General features: G+C 39.8%; 2 protein-coding genes, 3 long non-coding RNA genes and 1 other non-coding gene across 12 annotated transcripts; 2 read left to right on the top strand and 4 right to left on the bottom strand.

The window, feature by feature from the left end:
* The first annotated feature begins 314 nt into the window (after positions 1–314).
* LOC144010537 (uncharacterized) lies at positions 315–4,281 on the top strand. Its single transcript, XR_013281252.1, has 9 exons — positions 315–411; positions 665–856; positions 2,217–2,295; positions 2,567–2,600; positions 2,679–2,755; positions 2,852–2,911; positions 3,578–3,684; positions 3,826–4,118; positions 4,204–4,281. It is a non-coding gene; the product is annotated as an uncharacterized LOC144010537 (long non-coding RNA).
* On the bottom strand, positions 3,811–13,128 carry LOC144010535 (uncharacterized). 7 transcript variants are annotated; one of them, XR_013281249.1, is made up of 7 exons: positions 11,247–13,128; positions 10,482–10,544; positions 8,190–8,278; positions 6,852–6,907; positions 6,672–6,800; positions 4,020–4,144; positions 3,811–3,886 (listed from the first exon to the last, which is right to left on the bottom strand). XR_013281249.1 is itself a non-coding variant. In XM_077510891.1 (7 exons), exons 1-6 carry the CDS (start codon positions 11,282–11,284, stop codon positions 4,077–4,079), a joined length of 354 nt encoding a protein of 117 aa, XP_077367017.1. In that variant the 5' UTR covers positions 11,285–13,128; the 3' UTR covers positions 3,811–3,886; positions 4,020–4,076. The 7 variants fall into 7 exon arrangements, 2 of the variants coding, with proteins under 2 accessions (XP_077367017.1, XP_077367016.1); XR_013281248.1 differs by having other exon boundaries at positions 6,672–6,787; XR_013281250.1 differs by having other exon boundaries at positions 6,672–6,784.
* Positions 6,388–7,117, top strand: LOC144010538 (uncharacterized). The gene is made up of 2 exons (XR_013281253.1): positions 6,388–6,795; positions 6,872–7,117. It is a non-coding gene; the product is annotated as an uncharacterized LOC144010538 (long non-coding RNA).
* A 450-nt stretch (positions 13,129–13,578) lies between the features above and the next one.
* Positions 13,579–13,661, bottom strand: trnal-cag (transfer RNA leucine (anticodon CAG)). The gene has a single exon. It is a non-coding gene; the product is annotated as a tRNA-Leu (tRNA).
* A 914-nt stretch (positions 13,662–14,575) lies between these two features.
* LOC144010823 (uncharacterized) lies at positions 14,576–15,726 on the bottom strand. Its single transcript, XR_013281360.1, has 2 exons — positions 15,531–15,726; positions 14,576–15,419 (listed from the first exon to the last, which is right to left on the bottom strand). It is a non-coding gene; the product is annotated as an uncharacterized LOC144010823 (long non-coding RNA).
* Positions 15,727–20,989: 5,263 nt separating this feature from the next.
* On the bottom strand, positions 20,990–25,539 carry sox7 (SRY-box transcription factor 7). Its single transcript, XM_077510536.1, has 2 exons — positions 24,935–25,539; positions 20,990–23,582 (listed from the first exon to the last, which is right to left on the bottom strand). The coding sequence occupies exons 1-2, from the start codon at positions 25,521–25,523 to the stop codon at positions 22,693–22,695; spliced, it is 1,479 nt and encodes a 492-aa protein (XP_077366662.1). The 5' UTR covers positions 25,524–25,539; the 3' UTR covers positions 20,990–22,692.
* Between the last annotated feature and the right edge of the window lie 2,156 nt (positions 25,540–27,695).

Genomic DNA, 27,695 nt, shown 5'->3' with positions numbered 1-27,695 from the left:
GTCGCATGCGGGCGAGCTTGCGATGACGCGTCGCAAATGGTCGCTGTGGATGATGTTTACATTGGAACGGTTGCAAAGACCTCCAAGTTTAGCAAAAAGTGCGTGTGTTAAAAGGTAAAAAACAGAATATACAGAGACAATATAAACAAAAATGCTTTAAAACAATTAAAAGTAGCAACGTTCGCACTTTATGAGCCGTAGAGGATTCCACCATTTCTGTCAGGCCGCTACCAGTAAGGCAAAAGCTGGACTACTGGGCATGTGCAGTGCGGCTTAGCTCGCCTGGCTAGCTGGCCTCAATTCAACCATCACAAGTAGTTAACGTCTAGGAGTGGTTACTTTGCACCTTCACCAAAGGACACGCCTGTCACACTTGTGGGTGATGAGCTGGAGCCTGTTCCATCTGACTGGGTGAGAAGCGGGATACACTTGTATAGTAAGGCGTTTCTCACCCACAAAAAAAAAAACAAACAAACTATTTATAGTAAAACATTAAAAAAAAAAAAAAAAAAAAAAAGTATCATAAGGCGTTTTTTCCCCTGTGTTCACCTCATGCACTTTTTTGATCTTGGTTTTTGTGCAAATAAATATTTAATTTATGCAGATTGTAGTGTGGTTTATGTTGACCAACACTTTTCCCCAACGCATGGCATTCCAATGACAGCTCGTCAGCAAGCTCTGGAGAATCCTGATCACGATCGTCGCCTGCTTTGGAATATGGAGACATGGGAAAACAGGCTGGATCGCGTTCCCTGAGGACGACGGTTGACAAACTGCTCTTGGCCAATTCGTGGCTGAGGTGCAGTACTACAAGTTCCCAGCAGACGGCGCACTCCATGGAAGGGTGGCGTTTCGGGTTAGTATTTTTGGGTTTCGGCTCGTTTGTAATTGTTCAATAATGTGATAAAACAATAAGCGTGCCGTGATAAGACGCGCATCATGAAAGCCTACATGGAAATATAGTTCAAAAACAAAAAAACGAACGAACAATCGTTGAGGATCGTGTGGGTGGTCAATCAAATTCGTGGTGAAAGTTTAGAGGAAAGCCGAGACGCAATTGAGATACGATAATAAATTTTAAATAAATAAATAAATAGAATCCTGTGGATGACTGGAGTAACTACATTAAGGGTGGGAATGGGATTGACTTCTTCGTGAGCTGTTAATATAGAAAACAATCGTTGGACTCGTATTTGAGTAGATTACATAGCTGACTACCAGGATGTGGATGCGGGAATTGAAAGTAAAACCCATTTAAAAAAAATAAATAAAAACAAATAAAAGAAAGAAGTATCTGATTGTGTGAATGGCTGGTGGAGCAGGGTGAAGGTTTGGGATGTCCCCAAGCCGGCAAATTCAGATTACATGAAGCGTACTCATCACCTTCATTAATTTTTGTCGAAGTCGTTGTGATCAGGTGGCAAATGGAATAAGACATGGGTTGCCATACCCATGGTACCGTGTTCGATCCCCGCTGTCTCTCTCATTTTCAATAATTCGAGAAATGATCCCATAAAACGCAGAGGGCATCTGGAATCGAACCAGCGTCTGTCGGAACCGAAACCCTTGTTACTGACCACTGGACCATTCTTGCCGTCTACAAAACCGGGTCTTATCACATTTATTGAGTTCATACACCCATGTGGAAGTCCTACAAATACGTAAAAAATAACGCCGAACACCTTCAATCAGGATGGCCGAATGGTATAAGACTTTGCCTCCGGTTCAAGTGAACCGGGTGCGATCCCCGATGGTGCAACCTCGAACAAACATACATAAAGACGAAGTCTAGAGGTTGCAGAAAACGAGGGTCGAACCCGAGACCAAGTGAACCAAAGGCGACGTCGTATACCATTTGACCATCGTTGCTTTGAGGACGAACGGATTTGCGGTTCTATTCGTAGAATCGGTGGATGTCTAGTTTGGGTCACATTTGTCATTCCAAGGCACAATTACGACAAAATCGAAAAAAAAATCAACAAGTGAGTTTGGGCCAATGGTTAGCGACATGGACTCTGGTGCAGCGGAGCAGCGTTCGATCCCCGCGTCCGGTCATTTACCGACTTCATCAGGATTTTCTGTCTAAACGCAGTTGACTTTTTTTTTTTTCGTTTAGTTAAATAAAGCTTTTGAAAAAAATAAAAAGCACTTGATGACGTTGTAACCGAAAATCTATTTAACCTGCGAGCAATTGAACAGCGATGTTTCTTCACCAGCCCAGCAGCATCACGACGACATCCTCCGCCTGCTGTTCTCCACTCAGCTCGGCAAGATGACCAAAAACTTTGACCAAAGGTTTGTTTTAAGTGTCTGCTTACACTCGTACTTGTAACTTTTAACATGTTCACCTTTTCAGCGTGCAAACACATTACTAGCACGCTAGCTAAAATGTTTGCTCGATCGCAGTAAGTTAACGTCACCGCGTGATTAAAATGGCACAAACGCATTTATTTAGTACTTCTTTGTTCAAGCTTTTAGTTATCAAACGCCTGAACGGTACTTAGAAACTGAATATCTTTAATAAGACTGCGTACTTTTTTAACTAACGCGTTTTTTCTCTTTCCAGCGTCAAACTGGAGAAGAGGAGCGTTCGGCAGAAGGTAGGCTGCCTCGTTTGTAATATTAACACCGTCAATGAGAATCAACTCGTAACTTTTTTGTTTTTAATTTGTCCACAGGCTCGCATCTTGAAGCGAAAGGACTCCCTTGAAATAAAGTTTCTTACTTCCGCTAGCTTTTTTTTGACCAAGGCTGCGTGAGACATTTGTTTTTCTTCCTCTCTTACACTGGCTAAATGTGCTTGCATGTTTGGAAATTGGAAGCTAACAATGTCACGTCACGTCTCTTTCAGCCAGCCAACATGCCGCAGGCCATTAACACCACGTCCAGCTCAGCCCTGTTTTCGTTACTGGTGAGACACAAACACTCATACACGTTAAAATGTGATGTGATACGTTTTAATTTGTTTCAGCACGTAGTGAAGATGACTGGAGGGTAAGGACATGGCAGGTGACATTTGTGTTTTTTTTGTTTTTTTTGTTTTTTGTGCGTGCAGGTAAAGAAACGACATCTTGACTTCAACCAGAGCTGCCCGAGGAACAAGAATGGGCTCTTTGCACAAATCCACTACTTCCTGAACTCAACACCACTCCTTCACTTCCCGCCTTTCATGAGTGGACAAGCTGATTAATCCAGGTGTGTCTGGCACACCTGGATTAATCAGCTTGTCCACTAATGAAAGGCGGGAAACAAAAGGTGTGGTATTCAATTCAGGAAGTATTCGAGCTGTGCAAAGAGCCCATCGTGTACGAGGCTGGGTTGGAGCATGCTGCAAAACAAAATGGCTGACGTGAACAATTGTCAAACATATTTGAACATCTCTATTTGTAGTTTTCCTCCAGTGAAAGCACAACCTGTACCCACTCACAGCAAATTAATTACAATATGTTAAAATCGTTTCTATTCATACAAGACATGGTTGGGTACACAATTGCTTTGAATTAAAAAAAAAAAAGTGCACCTGTCCTATACCTTTCGCTGTTTAATTTTGTGTGTGAACGTGTTTTGACCTCTGTAGTTGGTGATCCAAAATGGCCGATCTTCTGCACATGTGCATCACAGATGGCGCCTTGACACCCCCAAAGCTGCATTGAACCGCACTTAACCGGGACCCTGGAAAAAAAGGTACATTTACCTTTTTGTGCTGACACGTTAACGTTGGGTTTCTTCTGCTAATGTCCACTAGGTGGTGCCAAAGCATCTCTGGCCTCTGGAGAAGCTGACCACTTTTTTTTTTTTTTTTTTTTTAAATAAATGCTGTTAAAGGAGGCTTCCAGTGAAGAATTGGTCATCATGGAGAAATTGCCTGGCCACCAATATCCTGCACCTGTGGGGGAGAAAAAAAGGAACGTGTGAATCATCTCTGCATTGCAGCTTTTTTTTTTTTTTTTTTTCTTCCCTTGGGGGAGGCACGTTAATAAAATAATAAAATGAAGTAGAAGCTGAACTGGTTTGCGTACGTTTTGTCACTTGAAAGTTTTCTTCCTGGTTAGCTTCCTGTGAAAGCAGCTGCATCATCACTGACAGGCCCAGGAACAACTCGCAGGTCTTCTGCACTGGTGGGTTTCATCTTGTGTCATATTTGCTGCATTAAAAAAAAAGAAGCACTTAACCCATTTTTAATGATATATTTTCTCTTTGTAGAGTCCACTTGAGCAGGCGGTGACTGTTGTCCACCATTTGTTTTCTTGGTGCTGCATTGGTGCCATCAGCAAGTTGACGGTAAGTTTTCGAATCTGGGATGCACCGAATTTTCAGCTACCGAAAATATTCATCTGCAAATGGCAAACGTGCATTTTTGGCTTTCTGCCAAAGTAAAATTAACGTCGAAAGAATATGGCCGGAATAGGATAAGCACCAAACGCGGCAAGTGTTAATTCTGCTTAAAATGATCTTTGTGATTAAAAACGAGTAACAGGTAATATATCACGATAATCTACAATAAAACTATTCAAGACAAACTTTTTTTTTTCTTTCCTCCAATGAGAAAATTGTTCCTTTTTGGCTGACACTGAAACACAATAATAAAACTGGTTTCTTCACAGTGAGTACTTTAGTGCATTTTTTTATACAAATAGATGTCTTAACTGACTACTTTCTGTCAAATTTGTCTTAAACTTTCATGCAACATGTCAGTCAGTTACATCGTCAATTATTTCATTTTACAAACTGAGTTTTTTGTGTAACATTGTAAAAGTAAATTAATTGTTTTGTTCCCTTATTCTTTACTGCACAGTCGATATTCATGTACAGCACTTTGTATACAGCAATGCCTGTTCTTAATTTAAAGCGCTTTATAAAGTTGAGTTGAGAAATACTTAAATGTTAAAAGGGGCCGTCTGCCGGTTTCACTCAGGGGAAAAAAAAAATGCACTTTTTTAAATACAGGATTTAAATGAACTACTTTTCAATTTACAGATGTGGGCTTTTCTTAACATGTGGGGGTAATTTCATCCTACCCCCCCATGTATTTTGCCATTTTGTGTTTGTTTTGTAAACAGCGGGACGTTTCAGTGGAAAGAGTGTTTACGACCCTCCAGCCACTCGCAGAGCGTGTCGCAAACGGGGCCGGGCGAACATGTCGGCTGCGTGACGTCACTCCCGCGGCAATTTGAAAGCACACAAGGATTTTTTTTTTTTTCCCCCCACTCGCTCATTCACACTTAAGCTTCTGTGAGTGAGTGAGGGGGGGAAAAAATAATAATCGGTGTGTGCTTTCAAATTGCCGCGGGAGTGACGTCACGCTCTGCGAGTGGCTGGAGGGGTGTAAAGACTCTTTTTCACTGAAACATCCCGCCGTTTACAAAATAAACAGAAAATGGCAAAATACAGGCTGGGGGGGGGTTAGGATGAAATTACCCCCACATGTTAAGAAAAGCCCATATCTATAAATTGAAAAGTAGTTTGTTTAAATCCTGTATTTAAAGTGCATTTTTTTCCTGAGTGAAACCGGCAAACAGCACCTTTAAATCAATATTCCTCAAATTGCGTGCTTCAAAAGTTGAAACATAAAATGTGAAAATTGAATCTAAAATACATTTTCATAGAAACTTACGCAAAACGGTCGCTAGACAGATAAATGTCTTCCACAAATCAGAGTCGGCTCGTGTGTCTTCTTCGCCTAAAGACTTCCGCACATTTCGCCACCACTCTTTGAGGCGCTCCCTCTAGTGGCCCACCAAGTAATTACTCCAAGTAATTTAACAATGGAGCGGTTAGTGGCTATATATTAACTAATATTGCGGTACCTGCGGAAATGTATCGATAATCTATCTTGAGACAAAGTATCACGATTTATTGCTGATGCTCGCCTGGCACTATTGCGACGGTTTTAAACGTGTAAACGCTTCGCACGATCTCCGGGGGACGAAAGACCTTGTACAGGACGCTGTGTGACTTTGCAGTCCGTTCCCAAAGCCGATTGGCTGTTACAATGACATTTATTCTTAAATGTTGGTCATCTGCATCGCACGCGCAAACTGTTGTACGGTGACTACAAACTGTCATCGCACCGGCAGAAAATGCTCACCCCGCGTTTGGTGTTTAAAGTTATACTTGGCTCATTAAACAATTTTCAGCAGTGAAAAGTTCATATTTTGTCCAGAATTAATTTGACATTATTTTTCATGTACAATTAATACCTTTATTTTTTTTTATTATTATTTTTTTTTTTAAAGTAATTTTCTCTACTTGCTGTCAACATCACCTGTGCTGAAGAAGCAGGTAACGATCAATCATGACTCACCAGAGCCATGATTGGTCGTTACCTGCTTCTTCAGCACAGGTGATGTCATCAGTTGACAGCACGTAGAGAAAATTACTTTTCAAAGGTACCAATTGTATCTGGAAAATAATGAAGTCACCACATTATTTTTATAGACAAAAAATTATTTTTTATAACTGCTGAAAACCGCTCAGTCAAGGATCTGTTTTAATTAACATTAGCAAAAATAAACATTAGCAAAAATGTCTGTGCTGTGAACATATTTCAATTTAAAATGTCAGTGCTAAATAAATATTTTATAATGTAATTTTAATTAATAAATGCAATGATGGTTAAAACAAAGCTTTTCTTTTGGCAAAAAAAAAAGTTAATTTCGGTGCATCCCTACTTTGAATGTTGTCGATGCCTCTCTTGTCTTCCAATGTTGCTGCAGGTGCCGAGGAACATGGCCGACTTCCTGGCGAGCGATGGAGCGAAATCCCACTCAAGTTGTCAGATCTCCTTCTGTGCAGGTAAACTTCATCACATGTCAAATGCACTTTCTGCACAACAGGTTGACTTGACTCACTGATGTCGTTTTTGTCTTAGGTCTGCTTGATCTGCTCCCGCTGGCTCGCACTTCACCTGGTGACAAAGAAACTGCAATCAAGTCATCCAACTTTTTATAGTTAGTTTTTTAGCTTGTTTGTTTGTTTTTTTATTTTTTTTTACTTTTATTTTTTTAAGTTTATTTTTTGTTTTTTTTTTTACTTTTATTTTTTTTTAGTTTTTTTTTTAATGTTTGTTGTTTGCCATTTTTGCCATTCCCAAAAAAATAAAAGTTGATCAATTGCATCTTTTCTGAAGTCTTCTTGTAACATTACAACCAACACATTACAAAACATTTGTCCTTGTAACTTTAAACATATTACAAACGTTTTCTTGAAATGTTTCATAAAGTATATCTTGTAAAAAGGGGTGTGGCCAAGTTATATAGTGGGTGGGGTTTATGCAGGAAGCAATCTGATTGGTGGGTTCTGTAATAGTGGTGAGATCTGATTGGTTGGCTCCAAAAGTGGGCGGGGTTTATGCAAATTTTCCAGCCTTGTGATTTGCATATGTGGGTGCGGCTATGCAAATTAGGCTATATACCCTTTCTGGTGTGGACAAGTGGGCGTGGTTATGCAAATTAATTTGCATACTGCCTGCCGATTGGTCGCTTCTGAGGGGGAGTGGCCAATTATGCAAATAATTTAAGACATTCCCCTAAAGTAGGTGGAGCTCTATCTTTTCATTTGCATGGTGAAGCTTAATAGTAGCAAGAAAGCATTTTTTTAGTACTTTGAATGGATTGCAAGTGGACTGTTGAGGCTGTTTTTAAGATGTTTTGGCCTCTGGTGCGAGCGAGCTTCCTCGACTCGTGCTGAAAACGCCGTCTGACTTTGAGAAATGAACTGAGAACAACCAACTTGCAACTCATTCGAGGCCCTGAGAATAACAAACCGCCTGAACGCATGAAACTGACACATTTCCACAATTTGAAAACTCACAGTGCAAGTTGGAAATAAAACACGGAGACACTCTTTTTAGTTGAAAAAATATATTTGACTTCAGAAAAGCAGTTTTTTGGACACAGAAATAAATGTTGGACTCAAGCTCCAAACTTGGGTTTGACATGGAAGCAGCCAGCACACGACACCATGTTGTGCATGTGATGTCACATGATGTCACAAGCGACGTCGCCAAAACACAACAAACATCATTCAACGCTTCTGGACATGTGGCAAAAATAGCATCTATTACTCAATTTCAAAAATACAGTCACGTTATTTTGCCAAACATAAGCACACGTTCACAAGCATTGAATGATGTTCCGCTGCATACATTAAGCAAAGGTTGAGAAACGCCTCCGTGACAGCGCACACACCTGTCCTTGAGCAGCGTGCCGTCGTCGTCGTCGTCGTCGGTCGTGCAGACCCGTCCACGTGTCCTTGAGTCTTTTCCTTCGTCCAACACCTCCACCATCATGTGAGGAAACAAAAACAAAAACAGAGTCAGTCTTGCTCATTCACATCAACTTCATCACAACAGCTCATTCCAATGCTACCAAGCTAAAAAAAAAAAAAAAAAAAAAACTGTTGAAGTTGACAGACCACATTGAACAACATGCAGCGGTTCTACTGACCAATAATGACATTTGTTGACATCATCTATCTGTCAATAGATGATGTCCACATAGTCAACAAATAAGACAGTCTATCTAATATTTGGACACTTGATTAGGTACACCTGAGGGCTACCTACTGACACCTCACAACTTGCCTATCGACTATCATAACATGTATAAGATTAGTCAAGACAACAACTAGAGTGCACCAAACAATTTGGAAAGTCATCAGGAACATGAGCGCAAACAAAAACCAACTAACTGACGCAGCTCTCTATAGGCCAAAACCAATTCTGCACAACTGCACTACAACTGCCACACGTGCAAACAGACAACAAGTACGTCATTCAATGCTCCTGACATGTGCTTTCAAGATTTATTTATTTATGTTATTTATTTATTTATTTTTTACAAATACTGGTAGTATTTATTTTAATAAGTAGTCAACATAATATTAAACTAAGATTTTTTTAAAGTTTTTTTTTGTTTTTTGTTTTTTATCTTACAAATACTGGTTGTATTTACTTTAATACGTAGGCAACATAATATTAAACTAATAGATTTTTTTTAAATGTGCTTTTATTTATTTATTTTTTTTAAACAAATACCGGTAGTATTTATTTTAATAACTAGTCAACATAATATTAAACTAAGATTTTTTTTTAAGTTTTTTTTTTTTTATCTTACAAATATCGGTAGTATTCGTTTTAATACGTAGGCAACATAATATTAAACTAATAGATTTTTTTTAAATGTGCTTTTATTTAAGTTTTGTTTTTTTTTTGTTTGTTTAAACAAATACCGGTAGTATTTATTTTAATAAGTAGTCAACATACTATTAAACTAAGATTTTTTTTTTTTAATCTTACAAATACCGGAAGTATTTATTTTAATAACGAGTCAACATAATATTAAACGAATACATTTTTTAAATGTGCTTTTATTTAAGTTTTTTTTTTTTTGTTTAAACAAATACCGGTAGTATTTATTTTAATAAGTAGTCAACATAATATTAAACTAAGATTTTTTTTTAAGTTTTTTTTTTTTTTATCTTACAAATATCGGTAGTATTCGTTTTAATACGGAAACAACATAATATTAAACTAATAGATTTTTTTTAAAATGTGCTTTTATTTAAGTTTTTTTTTTTTGTTTAAACAAATACCGGTAGTATTTATTTTAATAAGTAGTCAACATAATATTAAACTAAGATATTTTTTTTTAAGTTTTTTTTTTTTATTTTTTTTTTATTTTACAAATATCGGTAGTATTTATTTTAATATGTAGGCAACATAATATTAAACTAATAAAAAAAAATTAAATGTGCTTTTATTTAAGTTTTTTTTTTTTTAAACAAATACCAGAAGTATTTATTTGAATAAATAGTCAACATAATATTAAACTAATAGATTTTTTTTTAATTTTTTTTTTTTTTTTAATTTTACAAATATCGGTAGTATTTATTTAATAAGTAGGCAACATAATATTAAAATAATAAAAAAAATAAATGTGCTTTTATTTTAGTTTTTTTTTTTTAAACAAATATCGGTAGTATTTATTTTAATAAGTAGTCAACATAATATTAAACTAATAGATTTTTTTTAATGTGCTTTTAATTAAGTTTTTTTTTTTTTCAAAATACTGGTAGTATTTATCTTAATAAGTAAGCAACATAATATTAAACTAATAGATTTTTTTTTAAATGTGCTTTTATTTTATTTTATTTTATTTTTTAACAAATACCAGTAGTATCTATTTTAATAACTAGGCAACATAATATTAAACTTATGGGGTTTTTTTAAAATACATTTTTAAAAAGTTGATTTTATTTATAAGTTGTTTATATTTTCAAAATTTATTTTTCAATAATTAGGGCCACACCAATGTGATAAAAGAAAAAAAGCACATGTTGAAGAACCATTGAATGTTGTTCTGATGAGTCTCAGTACATCAAGCGGAAGTCAAAGTGCACCGCCAAATGGCAAAGTGGCATCAGACACGCCCCCTCAAGCACACAGCATGGCATTATTTGCGTCAAAAAAGCACACTTACCCGTCAAAAAGCAGTTTTCCAATCGCACGGTTGTAGCGCAGGCTCATCCGTGTCCCAAACGGCCTCCAACATGTCAAAAAACAGAAAAAGGAAGTGGTGAGTCCAGCTCATTTGCATATTGCAGGTGCTAATTTGCATAAAATGCATAAAACACTTGTTTGTCAAACAATTGAAATACACTTAAATATTCGCTTCCCTACTTCATAAATGTCATATTCTTGAAGTTTTGAGCACAATCAGATTTTTTATGATTTTTCATAGAAGGCAAGGGGTTCATGCAGTGAGCAAGCAGGTCAGTGTGCTCCAATCTAAGCCACGCCCCCACCCGCTCACTCCGCTCTGCTGACTCCACCCTTTTCACGCCCATCACCCGCACAAGACCGACCTTCCCCGCTGCTGCCCCGCCCCCCGGAACTTATGCTGCATTCGTGGACGGTCGGAAGTCGGATTTATCAGAGTTGTTTTTTCACAGTTCCGACCTGAAAGCGTTTGAGGCGAAAGTAAACAACCAAAATGGCGGATAGTGATGAATGTATTTATTTATTATTTTATGGTCCTAAAACTTATTTTGACCTCCAGTAAACTTGCCTTCTCGCTTCATTTATTGTTTTGATCTTTTTTCATAAGCATTTCATACAGTTCAGTAGTTCGCCGTATAATTTCATGCAGGCCGATAGCGGCGTACTGTCACGTACGTGGATTTATGTCGAATATTTATGAATGAAGACAGCTATCTAGTTTTATACTCGAAAAATTGCGTTTTACCATTCACGGTCTGCGTCTCCAAAGGGGTCGGTCGCCATTGGAGAGTGACGTCACATTGTAGTCCGTCGGGGAAGTTACCCATGGACTACAATGTGACGTCAATCCCAAAGGCCACCCCTTTGACGACACAGACCGTGAATGATAAAACTGTTTAACTTTTTTTCATTCATAAATATTCGACATAATACCAGTAACACGACGTACGTGACAGTATGCCGCTATAGCCCTGCATGAAATTATAAGGCGAACTACTGTATGAAATACTCGTGAAATAAGATAAAAACAATAAATGAAAGCAAAATTGCGATAAGGCAAGTTTGCTGGAGGTTAAAATGAGTTTGGAGGACGAAACAAAAATAGTAATTAATCACTATCCGCCATTTTGTTTGTTTAATTTCGCCTCAAACGCTTTTAAGTCGGAACTGGGAAAAGCAACTTGTGTAAATTCCGACCGTCCTCGAATGCAGCACCTGCCAACAACTACTAAACCCACAATGCATCAGGAGCATTTACTGACTCATTAAAACATTTTTCAAATGCTCAAACTGGATTTTCTTCAATCCTGCTGTCTCTATTTTTTTGTATTTTTACAGTATTATCTCAAGTAGACTAATAAACACATTTTACATTGGACACTAGTATCGCATTTCGTTAGATTGTGTAAACGCACGTAAATGTTTTGATTTAATCGAGTCAACTGAGGACACGCTAAATATGAGACGATAGTTCTTTTTAAACAAATATATATACAGTATCTACTTTTAGAGACCCATGCAGTGAAACCGTGGAAAAGTTGAGCACGAGTTACCTTTTCACAACTCGTCGCCACTTTTCTTCAGCCGACATGCAGCAGCCGACGTGGAGACAATATTCCTTTAGTGTGGACGCCTCCATGCATGTAAACAATCCAATAACGTAACGAATGTCCACAATGTGTTGAAAAACAAACAAAAAAAACGCCAGGCCCTGGTCAGTGGCCATGCCAAAAAATTAATTGCTTCCTTTTCCGGTCGCTGTTTAACTTCCGGGTCGCAGCTAAATCGAGCGCTGACTGGATAAAATAATAATTAAAAAAAACGCCATAGCGAATAACGAACCAGAGGGCAAATTTGTAATTAATGTGTGTCGAACGATACATCCAGAATATAAAGTTTAAACATTTTTTAAAATTACTCGTTCGCACAAACCAACTTTTTTTTTTTAATCCGGGTATTTTTCCTCCTTCTTTATTTGACAAATTGGAATCTACAGACAGAACATGGCATACAAAATAGTAAAAATTTACAAGACATCACACCTAACCCTATCCCAATTTCATTGTAGTCATAAAACGCATCAAATTATTACGTTGTTCGGGGAGGTGAATTTTAGTATTTTAGTGCTGACATTTTTACATGCAGACCTTTTGTATATTGCTATTATTCATGATCATTTACAAAAAATAAAAAATAATCAACCTTTCTGTTTAAAAAACAAACAAACAAAAAAACACCTGACTCAGGGGATTCGAGACAATAGTGATTACTGCACTGTGCGGTTTGTGTCAAATCTGTTGGCCCTCTGGGGGCCCCTGCTGGCTAAAGGGGCCCCAAGCAATTGCCAGCCTTGCCTAGTGGCAAGCTACACCTCTGGTGAGAGGAACTCAGAGTACCTGCAGAAAACCCACTCGAGCACGGGTACTATGAGGACATGAAAAGTCCACAAAAAAAGGGAGGCCCGAGACAAGAATTTCTTGCAGGAGATAAATGTTGCAGTGGTTTGTTTACATTCACACTTCAGATCGACTGAAATTGACATCAAACTGCCCTCGGGCGGTCATCAAAGTTCTACAAGTAAATATCAAGTTGTACAATCAAAAATGCACTCATGCAGTTTGACAAAACATTTTTTTTATTTTTTTTTAAACTGGGTCCCCTCCCACCCAGCCCATACAGTATATCCGAGAGAACCTGCAGCGCTAATCCCACAGTAATGAGATTGGCACGGCAGCAGATAATGAAATCAGTCCAAAGCTGCTGCTTGGAGGTTAGCCAACAAGGTAGATAGTTGGACTTTCTCACTTTCATTCCAGTATTCTGCAGACAAAGCAAACAGTCTTATTTTATCCACGGATTACTCGACTGAGTGTGTCCGACTCAAGTGTTGTTTGCATTTATACTTGTATATGTATAATAATAATAATATAAATAGTCACCAAATGAAACGAACGTCCCTCTTCAGGGAGAAACGTGCAGCTAGAAACAGCTATATTTACACATTATTCTACACTGTGTAGGATTGTGTGTCGTTTCAATGCGTCGAAAATGTTCCTCTGTCAAAGAAGTAAAATTATTGTCAGAAGTGGGATTCGAACCCACGCCTACAGAGTAGACTACGACCTGAACGTAGCGCCTTAGACCGCTCGGCCATCCTGACATACGGCAGAGTTGCCACAATATATTTATATAACAAATCCGGTTCATTTGTTGCAGCTACAGCGTCTCTTATATTTATAATTGTGCGAGATTAAGAATAGAAGGCAAAGTTGGAAGTTGCTCAACGAAAGCTGCCAACAAAGAAACACTTGAGTGGGTTCTTAGCGGCGTTTGAAAAGGCGGAAGTGATTCGTCTCCGCTGCTTCATCGCACGTGATGATTGGCTTAAAAGTTCGACCAATTACAATGCAGCTCTAAAATCCATGCACCGCTCAGCTTTTTACAATCGTTTTTTTTTCTTTTTAAGAAAAACGACGCAGCGTGAGCAAGTGCTGTAGTCACACAAGTCAATAATGTTTATAAAAACAAATCATTTGTGGTATGTAGGGCCCATGTATTACTTAAAAAGTCGCAAAGTGGCAAGAGCAAAATTGCACTAAAAAGTAAGATTTATATATATATATATATATATATATATATATATATATATATATATACATATTAAAACCATTTGTTTTTATTGGTTGAAGCTGTAATGTTAAAATAAGTACTTTTTAGCTTAGAAAAAGGAGAAAAATTTAATATGAAAATCAAGTCATATTTCAAAGTTGTTTTTCTTTTTAATCTCTACTCATGTTTTGAAATTTATTTAATCTTTTCCGGAGGGAAAAAAAAAGAAAGAAAAAAAAAACAGCATTTGTTGTACTACAGGAAGTATTAAAACTAGTTCAGTCATACTATTTATGGGGGGAAAATAGAGTGATAATTTGCAGAGAAAAATATATATTCACAATAAAATAAATTTTGTTGGAGATTGTAAAATATAGTATTTTTTTTAAAGCAAAAAAAAAAAAAAACAGGACAAAAAAAATTAATCAATGAAAAAACACCATCGATAAAAAAAGATGTATAAAATGAGACAAAAGTAGCATTTTTTTAATAGAAAAAAAAGAAGAAATGATAGCACAGTATATACCTGACAAAAGTGAGCAGACAAGCCATTATGTTTTGCTAAATGTTTTTTCATGTGAGAAAATGCCTGATGGATGACTGTAAAGTGGAAAATTGTATCATGTCTCCAAATAACGTCACTGAGTGGCAGCTTGTATTGAGACTAAAAAAACAAGTGGGCCTAAAACTGACCCTTGGGGAACTCTGCTTTGAAAACAGCTGGCAGCGAATGACATCATGGCACATCGAGCGCCGCAACCCCAAACACAACAAATTGTTGTCATCGTTTTCATCTCAAATCACCGCGAGCCAATCACTTTTCCGCCACCCGCAACTAAACCGGCGCCGATTGTTTACAAACACGTTCCATACATGTGTAACGTCCACACACATACGTGAGTGTCTTTTGCTTATCGGTGCCGGCAGACCCGTCTGCTCTTAAGTGCTCGGCCATGTGCAATAAACACGCACGCACGCACGCGCGGCCTGCGCGCGGGCTCGTATCCTGTTTTCAAGCTGTCAACGCGCCACTTTAGCAGCAGCAGAAACGGCAGCGCTCGTCTCAACTCTGGGGAGGGACGGACCACAACGTGAGTCACTTCCGCACCTTTCATTATTTTTCAACCTCTTTTAAGGGCCGTCCGGCAGGAAGGGATTCCTTCGAGCTCGTGCGCGACATGCCACGGCCCGTAACGCCATGGAAAAGGATGACGGCGACCCGGTCGGTTGCCAAGGTCACACAGGACTGGAACAGGAGTCGGAGCGTTTTAAGTTTTGGAAAGCGGGCACATCAAGGCTCGACAAGTTCCTACGGGGAAAGAACATGCAGTAAACACACATTTACTCACTTCCAACTGAGTAGGAAGGCAGATTTGTTTTGGTGACAAATGCATCAAGCGGATATAAAAAGTCTACACACCCCTGTTGAAATCCTTTCAAAACTTTTCCACCGTTAATGTCCGCTTTAATCTGCAACTCGATTGGGAAAAAATCTTGAGAAGGAAAAACAAACAACTGAGACAGAGGTTGCACAAGTGTGCACACCCCCTTGAGTGGGGATGTGGTTTAGTTTGAGAATGAACCAATCCCATTCAAGCTCATGCCAAATGGGAGTCACCAAAAATCTGATGTTCAAATAGTATCTGGAAGCAGGCGGGAAACATTTTGAAATGTTTTTTCTTGGTCCAAAAAAAACAAAAACAAAAACAAAAAACAGATGACATTTAACCAGGGGTGTGTAGACTTTTACAAGCAAAAAAAAAATCATCCAAATGACGGCTTGTACAACTCTGAAGTCGTGCAACTCGTATCTCAAGTCAACACTGCATGTTACGGAATAGGATAATTGATTCTAAAAAGATCCCTAATTGTCCAAAAATATTTATGGATTTTTTTTTGTTCAAAAAATGGTCTTAAATATGCAAAACGAGTCCCAAGTTTGTCCATGTTGCAAATGTTCCGGTGAAGGATAAACGGACAATCTTCGCCTCGTCCTTCTGCGCTGGCAAGCATGTGCTGGCCTCCCCCATGCAACTCCCCCCTCACCCCTTTCCTGCTGTATCTGCTGAGAAACAGGTGCAGCGTTCACGGCGCAGGTACGGACGGCTGGGAGGCCCTTGGCCGCTCGTACGCTCCCCCAAGTTTTCCAAAGGGGTCCCCATCTGCATGCACCCCCCCTCCTCCATTCCCGACACACACACACACAACGCACACATCGTGTGCCACATGGCAGCCGTCCCTCCACAAGTCTGGTCCATTCTTCCAACACGCCGCCCGTTGTTGAGCCACAATGAGATGAAGAATAGCACCCATAATCCCTTGCTGCAAGATGCGTGTGTGTGCGTGGCCCCGTTTCCGGGCCAGGTACAAATTGTAAACAGGTTCTTATGTTGCCGTAACACACTCCACTGCAGCAACATTTTAGTTAGTGATGGGATTTTGCAGTCGTAACGCACTGACGCAAGTCACGTGACCGCTTGCGCTTGAAAGTCGACGACTTTTTCAAGATTTTAGCTGTTGTTTGGCTGATTTTTTTTTTTTTTTGTAATTTTTTTTTTTTTTTTTTGCTGTGACTTGCAAGCAAAAAAAAATGTATATACAAATACGTGTATATAAAAAAATTATAAAGAAAATAGATAAAATAAAAATAAAACAAATTAAATGCACAAAACACAAAAAGAAAATTAAGCGATCCAATTGATGAAAAGCAATTGACAAATTTAGTGAACATACAAAATACTAACAATACTAAAAACTACAAAAAAAAAAAAAGTTTACGTTTAAAGGGAAGGAAAACATTCGTAAAAGTACACAAATTAAAAAATCTCAATGTAAAAACTAACTAAAATTGCATCTAAATTACATTACAATAAAAAATATACAATAAAAATAAAATACATTAAATTAAAAGTAAAAATAATAAAGAAAATTTCAGTTAACTAAAGCTAATAAAATACTAAAAATTAAAGTACAACTATTTTTTTAATAAAAATAGACAATAGAGTTAATGAAATGTATTTACTGATAACATACAATTACATATAAGTAAAAACAGTATAAAATAAATTAGGAATAATAAAAATTAATGAAATACTGGTAATAGCAAAACAAAAATGAGTAAAAACAAATAAAGACAACAAATATCAAATTAATGTAAAAACAATAACTCAAATTGCATCTAAATTACATTATAATAAAAATAGACATTAATAAAAAATAAAATGTAAAAAAAAAAATTGCAGTTAAAGGTAATGAAATACTCAAAATTAAAGTATTTTTTTTTACATAAAAAAAAAAATAGACCATACAGTTAATGAAATGTATTTAGTGATAACACACAAAATTACATATAAGAAAAAACTATATAAAATACAAATAAATTAGGAATAATAGAAATGAATGAAATACCTGTAATATAAAAAAAAAAAAAAAAAGTAAAATATAAAATTCATGAATCAAATTGAAAAAATATTTTGCCCCGCCCCCCCCATCAAGCTATTCTAGTGATGACGGGCACAACGACATCATGTTCTTCCACTAGGTGGCAGAATATCCAATTAACCGGTGCATCCTTATCGATCTGCGTCGGTTCGATAAAAGTCGAGGAAGCGACGACGCATGGAATCAAATCACGTGATCGCGATCCGCCTTTTCCTCTTGACCCCCAATTAGCACGGCGAGAGCGCGACGCGATTGGACGGCGGCGAGGACCCCGCGCGCACCATCGCCAGACTGGCGGCCTCCTGCGAGCCTCCGGAGGACTCCGCCGGCTTTCAAGTGACTTTCAAGGCGGCGGACGGATAATCCCAAACGCAGCTGTCGGGCCCACTTTTACCTTGACGGCGGCGCTTGTTGTTTGTTTGGCCAGGGAAGCGACATGACGGCACGGGGAGGAAAGAGGAAACATAAGAGACTACCTGACAGCCTCATTCCACCGGCATGACCCCCGGCCCGGCTGGAACGCGGCCAGCCGGCAATCAGGCGGCCAAAAAAACAAAAAAAGAGAAAGAAAACATCTCGTGTTTGTTCAGCCCGCGTTCAAGTGCGCCAGCAAATATTGTGCGTCTTGCAAGTGCGCCAGAAATTTGATTGCGACGTTGGACTTTATGACCTCTTCATGAGAAATGCTTCGTTCTACTTCTTATTTAGGATACTGCAGTAAATGTAGTGGCTTGACTTACAAGTTGAATTCCAAGCTCCCGCCTCCTCCAAGACATTAGCAACGGGGAATTTTCACTAAGTTGTAAAGAATGTTCATCAACTCAATTGTGGTGTCCCCCAAGGCTCCATCTTAGGTCCACTTTGTCATCTTTTGATGGCTGACGTCATTTAGGAGACGTGTTATATGTTACAGTTCTGTGTCTAGTGACATCACAGGGCCAATTGATGCATTTTTTTTTACAACGTAAAACGTCGCCATATTGCCTGTTCTCGTCTTGCAAGATCCACAAAATATCGTCTGACAATATGAGCACTGGTGGAGGTTTTTATGCATGCCAGATCCGTCACAACAGCATCTACCGAAATTCAAACAGAATTCGTTTCTCGGTGGAGGATCTCACTCTCCTTCCTCTACCCTTCCCTCTTTCCTCACTTTAGTTTTTCCTCTGTTCTCTTGAGATGTCCCAAATCTGTTGGAATCTAGAGGTTTCTGGGGTTGGTGTAAGATTCTAGTTTTGTAACATTGTGGGTGGCGTTTCGTTGGTACTGGATTTCACTTTTGATTCGTCTTTCTTTCCTTTGACCTCTCCTCTGGTCTCCTGACCTTCTGAACTTCACGACTCTGGCGTGAAGGTGAAGGGTAATGGGATTTTTTTTTTGGTTTTAGGTGAACTAATAAGTACAAATTCACATGCACACAGACAAAAAAAAATTAGCACTGCCTACTAAAAGAAACAGTCGACCTTCTTTTAACCCCGCCCCCAAACTGTCTCGAGCATTTTGTCTTTAGTAATCAGAAGCATAAGATGTCCGCCTTCCAACATTAAAATACTTCCTGTTTTTATTTTACAAATCTTTTAAAGAATAGTGCAATAATTTTTTTCCATGGGCGAATGATTACATTTTTGAATAGAATATTTGAATCTATTACATTCTTATATATTTTTTGGTAATTACATTATAAGCATGTAATAACATGATAATAAAGATGACTTTTTCCAAAAATATGTATGGGCTCACTAATACTACTTTATAGCCATAAAAAAAAAGAAAAAAAAAGTAAAATGAAAAAAAAATCGCGACAGTGTATCAAACTTCCTGAGTGAAAAAATGATCTAATGTCAGCGTGCAACGACAAGTTTGTCCTTGAGTGGATGGATGGGGCAAACTAACGTGCCTTTAACAAGGGAGTCGGCTGCTGCACCCCCAAGTTGACCCCAGCAACGCAGACGGACGACCACTTTCTCAGCCGGGGCCCGCCGCCCGGGGCAGCGCCACCGACCGCCGCCGAGGCTGTGAAGCTAATAATAATAATAATAATAATGTCGTCACCCTGAAGGAACGCGCTGCAGACATGATGAATGTTGTCACTCCCGACATTTTAAGTGGCGGACATTAGCGTGTTCCACCGAGATATTGACAAAATGATAAGTCATTATCAGCGGTTCACGGTTTATTTATTTTCCTCTATTTCCTTAGTTGATGTTCATGAAAAGATGTACTGAATTACGATAAGAAAAAAATAAAAATAAAAAATGCAAGTATGTACAAGAGGCACCCTAATAATAATGAGCCCAACTCCGTGTGAACCACATGCATAATTTGCAAATACTGGGAAAAATAAAAATTAAAAAAATGATCAGTATTAATGTTCAAACTGTGCAAAATCTTAGTGGTTTTGAATAATATTAAATGTAGTCTCATTTTTATGCTTGAAGAATTTTTCAATACGGGTTGTCTTTTTTTTTTTTTTTTTTTGCTTTGACTTACGAGCAGAAATTTGACACAAGAGTGCCGTATGTTGGCAGTGAACTCAAATCGCACTCAAACTCAAATTCATATATGTGTGTGTGTGTATATATATATATATATAAATAAATCTCACATGCATGTTCTTTATCCTCTGTGAAGAATGACTAATATGAGATGTTTCTGTGCAAATCTGTATATCTGTCTTATACTGCCCCCAAGTGGCCAAAAAAACGTTTGTAATTCTTCACATTCCATTCAAGTGCGTCATTTGCTTTCATGAAGTACATTATATTGTTTTCCTGATTCCAAAATGTTTTGGGAGGGGGCATGACCGACATTGAAGCCGATTTGAGATTTTTGCACGAGACCGAATCACGACTCAATCTGCGGGGCCTCGCTCGCTTGTAAGATTGGACTCTGCGGTGTCGTTTTGAGCACAGCGGGTCCCGATCCGGCTTCCCATCTCGCTGCAATGTCGGGACCAGCCAGGCCCAAACATCCTGACATGGACCACCCCCCCCCACCCCAACCCCTCCTCGCACCTCCACAGCCACCTTATCAGGCAGGAAACACCGCTCCTCCGCCACATCCTCTTTACAAGAAGCACGACTCAAGCGTTCCCAAAAAACCCAGGAAGAGCAGCCAGACTCCAGGATTTGTCAACCACCCCCCACCCCACCCACACCCGAATTCCTTTTATCGGAAAATAAACTAAAAAAATGGGGAGAGTTTGTGAATCAAAACAAGGCATTTATTGACGTATTTTCTGCACGGACAAGATAGAAAGGGGGTGCGAGGAACCCAAAACAAAAGGGACGGCGGTAAAGGGGACGGAGGCGGGCTAGCTAGCGTAGGCTTTGTTGTCACGGCTAATCCTCAAGAGGGGATGATGACGGCGGCGGTGGGTGGAGGACAAACACAAAAGACATCAAGACATGTTCCAGTATGCACCATCGTCGGCTTTTATTGACACGTTTGCTTTGTACAGGAAATGACAATTCATCACTTTTTTTTTTTAAATTACAAGATCAATCTGCATACATTTTCACCCTAGAATCTGATTATATTTATATAGATATTATTAAGTATTTGATGGGGGGGGGGGGGGGGGGGGCGTACTGGGGACGAAAACCTCATTGGGGTGACAACGAGCGAGGTAAGACTCTGCAAGAGTCACGTTTGCAAAAACATCAACAACAAAAAAAAAAACAAAAAAAAAAAGAGCCCGTTGCGAGCGTCCGTCAGCGGTTCTGCATTTACAAAGTCATGTGTGTGAAATGTACACGGCAACTGGAGGGGCCCCGCAAGTCTTCCCTGAGGTGTCCCGTCTTTGGCGGCCCGCCCTCCCCCTCTCAAGGTTCTCACGACGCCAGGCAGTCGCATTCGTCAGTCTGCGGCGCGGTCCACTAATGGGCTGGTACGTCCGCCTCGCTGTCAAATGGATCAGGGTTTGAATCGAGTGGTTTTTGTTTGGCTACTCTGGTGACTTGAAACTGCTCACGGTGGGATGGCTCGCCGATACCCAAATGTGGATAAGGAGGTGGACAAAAATGGTCGGATCATCTACAGTACGTGTGCGTTGTCAACCAGTCCAGGATCTCAGCGGGATCACCAAGTGATCTAAACTAACTAATTTATTTGGCCTTAAGTAACTTGCCACCAGTTTCGGGGTCACTCCGCTTCTTCTTCAATCTGCTGGGACCCGAACGAGGACAAGCGCAAAGTCTGCTGCATGGGAGCTTGTTTGGCAACGTGTGCGTTGCGGTTTAACTGCTGACCATGTTTAGGATGTACCCTGCATTTGTCGTCAGAAGATTGTGGACCCTGAATGGGGAAAAAATCTCAAACGGATGGCAACCAGTCTGCTTCTGTTGCCAAAACTAGTGATAGACTGATGTTTTTTTCCAAGACCGATTATTAGTAGGTAACCGATATTCATTTGCCGTAAAAGAGAAAATATTAGCGTCACATTTTTTTTTTTTTTTTTTTTTCTTTTAAACATATTAAGCTATGTTTAAAAAAATTAAAATTGCAGGGAGCTTCCAGGGTCATCAGAATGTTGAGCTAAATTAAAAAACTAAGCAAGTAAATTGTGCACTAAAGTTTTCTATTGTAAATAAAGTTTTCCAAAATTCCTACATAATTCTATATTGAATTTGTAAAAATAAAAAGTGTAGGGAGTTCTCAGTGTCAAGGTAGAAATTTAAATAAATTGTTAAAAGAAAAGTTCCTTGCATCTAACTGAGCAACAAATGCATACGAAAGTAGCTAATTTGGGGTATTTGTCAGGTTCGTTACAGTTTTCAAAAGATCTTCGCAGACAGTGGGAAAAAAAAATTGAAATGTCTTTCAAAACTGCCTGTGAACATCTTTCAAATCCTGACGAAAACCCTAAATTCGTTACGTTTGCAAGCATTCAGCGCTCAGTGAGTTACCAACTTCAATCGGCCGATAATCGGTCTATCCCTAGCCAAAACTGACTAAGTGGTGTAAACTAAATGGCTGGATGGACGATTGTTGTCTTTACAGTACGTGTGCTGTGATTGGCTGGAGACCAGTTCAGGATGTACCCCGCCAAACTCCCCCTTGGGATGACTTCCAACCCCCCCGTGACCCGAAACGGGAGCAAGTGCTCGAAAATGGCCGGACAGACGTTGATCGCGCTTCGCTCACGAGATGCCGTAGTTGTTGTTGTAGTATGTGGCCGTAGCGTCGGCCAGAACCGAAATCAGACTGGTCTCTGTGCTGGTACTGGCGGCGGACACCTGGATGTGACCTGTGACGGCCACGCCCCCGCCGCCGCCTTGCTCGGGATGGAAGTTGAGGTACTGGTCAAACTCGTTGCGGTCCACCTCGCCCAGGAGCTCGGCCTGGCTCAGCTGGTCCAGAGTCTCCAGGTGGCCTTGAGTCTCCGGCGGCGGCGACAGCTGACCCACGTGGCCGTGCTGGAGGCCATGATGGGGCAGAGGGAACGGCGAGGCGCTGTAGTACGCGCCGGGGATCAGGCCGCCGCCGCCGTGACCGTGGCTCACGTGCGCGCCCCCGCAGTGGATTTGGGTCTGGGCGTAGTCCAGGTACGGCGGCGGGCTGCCGATGTGGTTCCGGTGGCGCTCGTCGGGCGACGAGCAGGGGATGTAGTACGACGGAGGCGCGTGCTCGTGCTCCACGGCGTCCAAGGGCGACATCTCGGGAGGGGTGGGGAGGCCGTAGGGGTACGCGTCGAACCCGCCGGACGCCGCCGGGTCCCGGAAGCTTCGCACGCCGGGGAGGGCCGGGCCGGGGCCGGAGAATCGGACGCCCGCCGCCGCCGGGTGGCTGGCGTCGTCCTTATCCAGGGGGCGGCACAGGGCCCGCTGCTCGGGCAGGGCGTTCTGGTCGGGGGGCAGGCCGCCGAGGAGGAAGGCGGGGTCCACGCGCTTGCAGATGCGCTTGAGCTGCTTCTTGCGGCGGGGCCGGTATTTGTAGTTGGGGTAGTCCTGCATGTGCTGCACGCGCAGGCGCTCGGCTTCCTCCACGTACGGCCTCTTCTGGGGGGGCGTCAGGGCCTTCCACGACTTCCCTGGTGGAGGAAAATAAAAACCACAAAGATGATTTGACTGTTCGCTTGTCCAGGAAATGACAATGTCTCAACTTGAAAATGAACCTTGTGTGACCTTGCTTGAGTTACTTCAAAAGAAAATAATATGACGGCACTGCGATATGAAGAAAGACTTTTGGCATGTTAACATAAGGACTGAGCTTTTAATTGCTGTTTATTTTCGCTGTTGCTTCAAACTGGGGAATGTCAATTGCTGCTGTGGAATTTGCTTTCGGATCATTTCCAGTTTGAAGGTGACATAACGTCAGCTAATTCATTCATTCATTCAACCGCAGCCAAAAGTCATTACAATCTGGATTTTATAGAACAAGCTTTCAGTTGATTGTTTTCACACTAATTGAGACTTCCATCGTCAAAGCATAAAATGAAGACATTTGCTACGTGAAAGCTCCAAACTGATTTTCAATCATCGTGTTTTTAGTTCCAACTTCATTACTAACATTACATTAACTTCTTTCCAATTAGTTGCATAAGACAGATTTCTATATTAAGTGCATAAAATTAGAGGTTTTAATTTAATTTAAATAAAAAAATAAATATATGTATATTCATTAAAGGCCTTATTTCTGTGTAAAGTTAACAGTTGAAGCTTTGAATTGAAGGAGTTTCCACTTAAAACACATTCAAGTATCCAAAATCACTTTTCCATTAAGAACATTTGTAAATTGATAGAATCAAATTCATTTATGATGAAATGTCATATATATATATATATTTTTTTTTTTATTGTGTAAAATCAACTTTTTATAATTTCAATTGGATGTTTATCAACTAAAAGTGTACACCCTAGTTGCCAAAATCACTTTTCCATCCAGAAGAGGACATCAAATTACAGAATTAATTTATAAAGTTAAAAATCATGATACATTTTTTTTTTTATTTTCATGTGTGAAATCAAAGTTTTATATTAAATATTTTTCTGCTAAAGGTGCACTGGAGTGTCCTATAATTTGTGTTGGTTGCTTTATTTATGCTTTGCATGCAAAATAAATGAAATTAAAAAGAAATCAAATACAAATATTGAACTGATAATTTACTAGCAAAAATAAATGAATTTACAAAAGTCTTAAATAACGTGTAATTTCTAAGCTTTGCAATGGATACTTTTCAACGTAAATATTAGCAGTTTTTCCCAGTCAAAATCAACATGGAAGTTATATACTCTTTAAAAATGCTTTAGAGACACACAAATATTTACTTTAAATGAATATCAAACTTAATTCTCATGACACAGGATTACATTAAAAGTGTAAATGTTACAATCCTTCAGCCTGATAATAATAATAATAGTAATAATAATAATGTGGACTTACCGAGCATCTTGCTGAGCTCGGCGTTGTGCAGGTCCGGGTTCTGCACGGCCAGCCGCTTGCGCTCGTCCTTGGCCCAAACCATGAAGGCGTTCATGGGCCGCCGGATGCGGGGCTCCGCCGTCTTGTCCCCGGAAGCGCCGGCGCCCCGGTGCGGATCGGCCGAGGCCGAGGCCGAGGCCACGTCGCCGTCCGTCGCGGGACACTCGAACGACTCGGGCCACGACGAGTAGGCGCTGATGAGGGCGGCCATGTGCGCACGCGCGCGCGCCGAACTTTTGCGCACTTGCGTTGCCGAACGGCCAAATCTGCGCGCGCAATCGCTCGGATGGGGGGGAAAAAGGAGACGACAAAGTTGGTTGGAGTGAAAAGGCGAGTTGTCGCAAATCCAAAAAATAATGGACCGCAACTGCAGGTGCGAGCTCCTCCTCGGCCAGCTGTGATCCAGGTTCTCCGCTAGCGTCGCGAAGGGGGCTTTATATTTGGGGAGGGGGGCTCCCTTCTCGGCTCCTCCTCGGCGCGTCCCGAGCAAAAAAAAAAAAAAAAAAAAGTGACGCGCGCACCAAATATGCTCACTGCACTCACTTCGCATGAGTCGCTTCTCTCTCTTTGAAGACAACTTCTTGTTTGTTGGTTTTTAAGGTTGACATTCCACTTTGGTGTTGGTGGTTACGGTGGTGGCGCAAGTTGTGACACGCCCCAAAAACTTATCAGACCTGTTGTTTTGGTGCGCCGACCTGCACGTGCAGGTCACGTCAGGTGCAGGCGACCACCGTTTGGTGGAATGCCTGCATCTCCAAAACTAACTACAGGACCCCTCTCAAATAAATAAATGGAGAAATAAAATGCAGAACCACTGGGACAGATCAAACAAATGTGACAAAATGTGAAATTGACCAAATTTGGACATAGGTTTGCGCCCAATTTTTGTTTGCCGTTTTTGCTGATTTTTCACCATTAAATCATCATTTTTGCAACATTGAATTACATTTCAAAATTACATTTTGAACTTTTTTTCGAATTTTTATATATATATATATATATTTATTTTTTCTGATTTTTTTTTTATATAATTTATTTTCAATTTCCTGAAATGACCACACCCTCATAATTTCTTGCTCTACTATTTTTATCCAACAACAAAATCAGTGTCATACATTTAAATATGGGGAATTGTTCAAAATGGACCCACTTTCCTATATACTTATACAGTTAGACATTTTCAGCATTTAATATAAATATTTTTCTTGTAAGGAATTAAACGGATGTCATGCAAATGTTCAAACTCGGTGGCACAAACGTAACAACATTACTGTAACCTCGGGAACATAAACCCCAACTTTCCATCCTGATTTTTGCTGGTTGACTTATTTTTACACTTTTCGAGATAAAATGCTGAAACTTACACACACGACCCTAATCAGTTTCCTGCTGTGGCTACTAGTGACTGTGCATCAAATCTGAGAGTTCCTGTTGACAGGATCCTCTTGGCTTGCAGCCAGAGAAGCTCGTACACGCTCGCACGCACTCGCGCCCACAAGTCACGCTACTGATAGCAGGTCAGAGGCTCGTTTGGTTGACAGATTTAAATCAGGAAGACCAACTTTTCAAAGTACAAAAACACATGATAAATGTAAAGCTATGTAGCTAAATTGCGGTGTTCCCCAAGGCTCAATTTTAGATCTACTTTTTTTTTTTTTTTTTTATCTTGACATGCTGCCACTGGAAGACGACGCGGTATAAATGTCTCGCAGGACCTTTTTTAAACAGTATTTGCAACATTAACTGGCAGAAAACTTCTTCACGACAAAAGAAGGGCTGGTTATTGGTCCTGAAGCTCAGAAATAAAGAAATAGCATCTGATGAGGTGAAGAATCAAGGTGTGGCGTTTGACTCAAACTTCACCTTTGTGCACTAAGAACATGGAGTTCATTCAGAGTGCAGCCAATTTCTCTCTGAAGCCAACACAGACGCAATGTTATTTTGTGCAGCAAGGAGTTGCCGGCTTTGGTTTGCGTTCATCGTGTAAAGCATTTGGTGCGACATCTTAATTGTGACAAGTGCTATAATACCCCACTTGCCTCCGAATATTAGCATATAGCATTTTGATTAACGAGTTAAATGTTTGTTTTTTTTATGGATAGTTCAAGGTTACAATAACGAAAAAGCAATTAGTTTACAGGAAATGACATAATCTGGGGAATACGGTTAGCATGGCTAGCCTAGCTGGCTAAGTTTGCTTGCCTTACGATATTACCGTAGCATTAGCATTTTTATTAATGAGTTAAAGGTTATTTTATGTATAATTCAAGGTTACAATCATGAAAAAGCAATTTGTCTACAGAAAACGTCGCAACTTGGCGGATACGCTGAGTATTGCTAGCTTAGCTGGCTAACATTGCTTGCCTTACAATATTATCTTAGTGTTAGCATTTTTATTAATGAGTTAAAGGTTATTTTATGTATAATTCAAGGTTACAATCATGAAAAGGCAATTCGTCTGCAGAAAACGTCGCAATCTGGGGGATACGGCGAGCGTTGCTAGCTTAGCGTTAGCATTTTTGAAGTAAGAAGAGCCTGTAAAATAAAAATAGGATAATATTTTACGGATGATTTCTGAGGGTTTCAAACTCACGCTTTCATCCAGTTATGACTTTCTGGGATTTGAAAACAAAAATAATAAAAAACTCACAAAGCAAACACAAACATCACAATGATGAGCATAGCATTAGCTTAACTGGCAAGATTTGTGTGCCTTACATGA

This window comes from Festucalex cinctus, chromosome 21, assembly GCF_051991245.1.
Source record: "Festucalex cinctus isolate MCC-2025b chromosome 21, RoL_Fcin_1.0, whole genome shotgun sequence".
Taxonomy (NCBI): domain Eukaryota; kingdom Metazoa; phylum Chordata; class Actinopteri; order Syngnathiformes; family Syngnathidae; genus Festucalex; species Festucalex cinctus.
The sequence above is the reverse complement of the archived record's forward strand: the minus strand, read 5'-3'. Positions and strand labels throughout refer to the sequence as shown.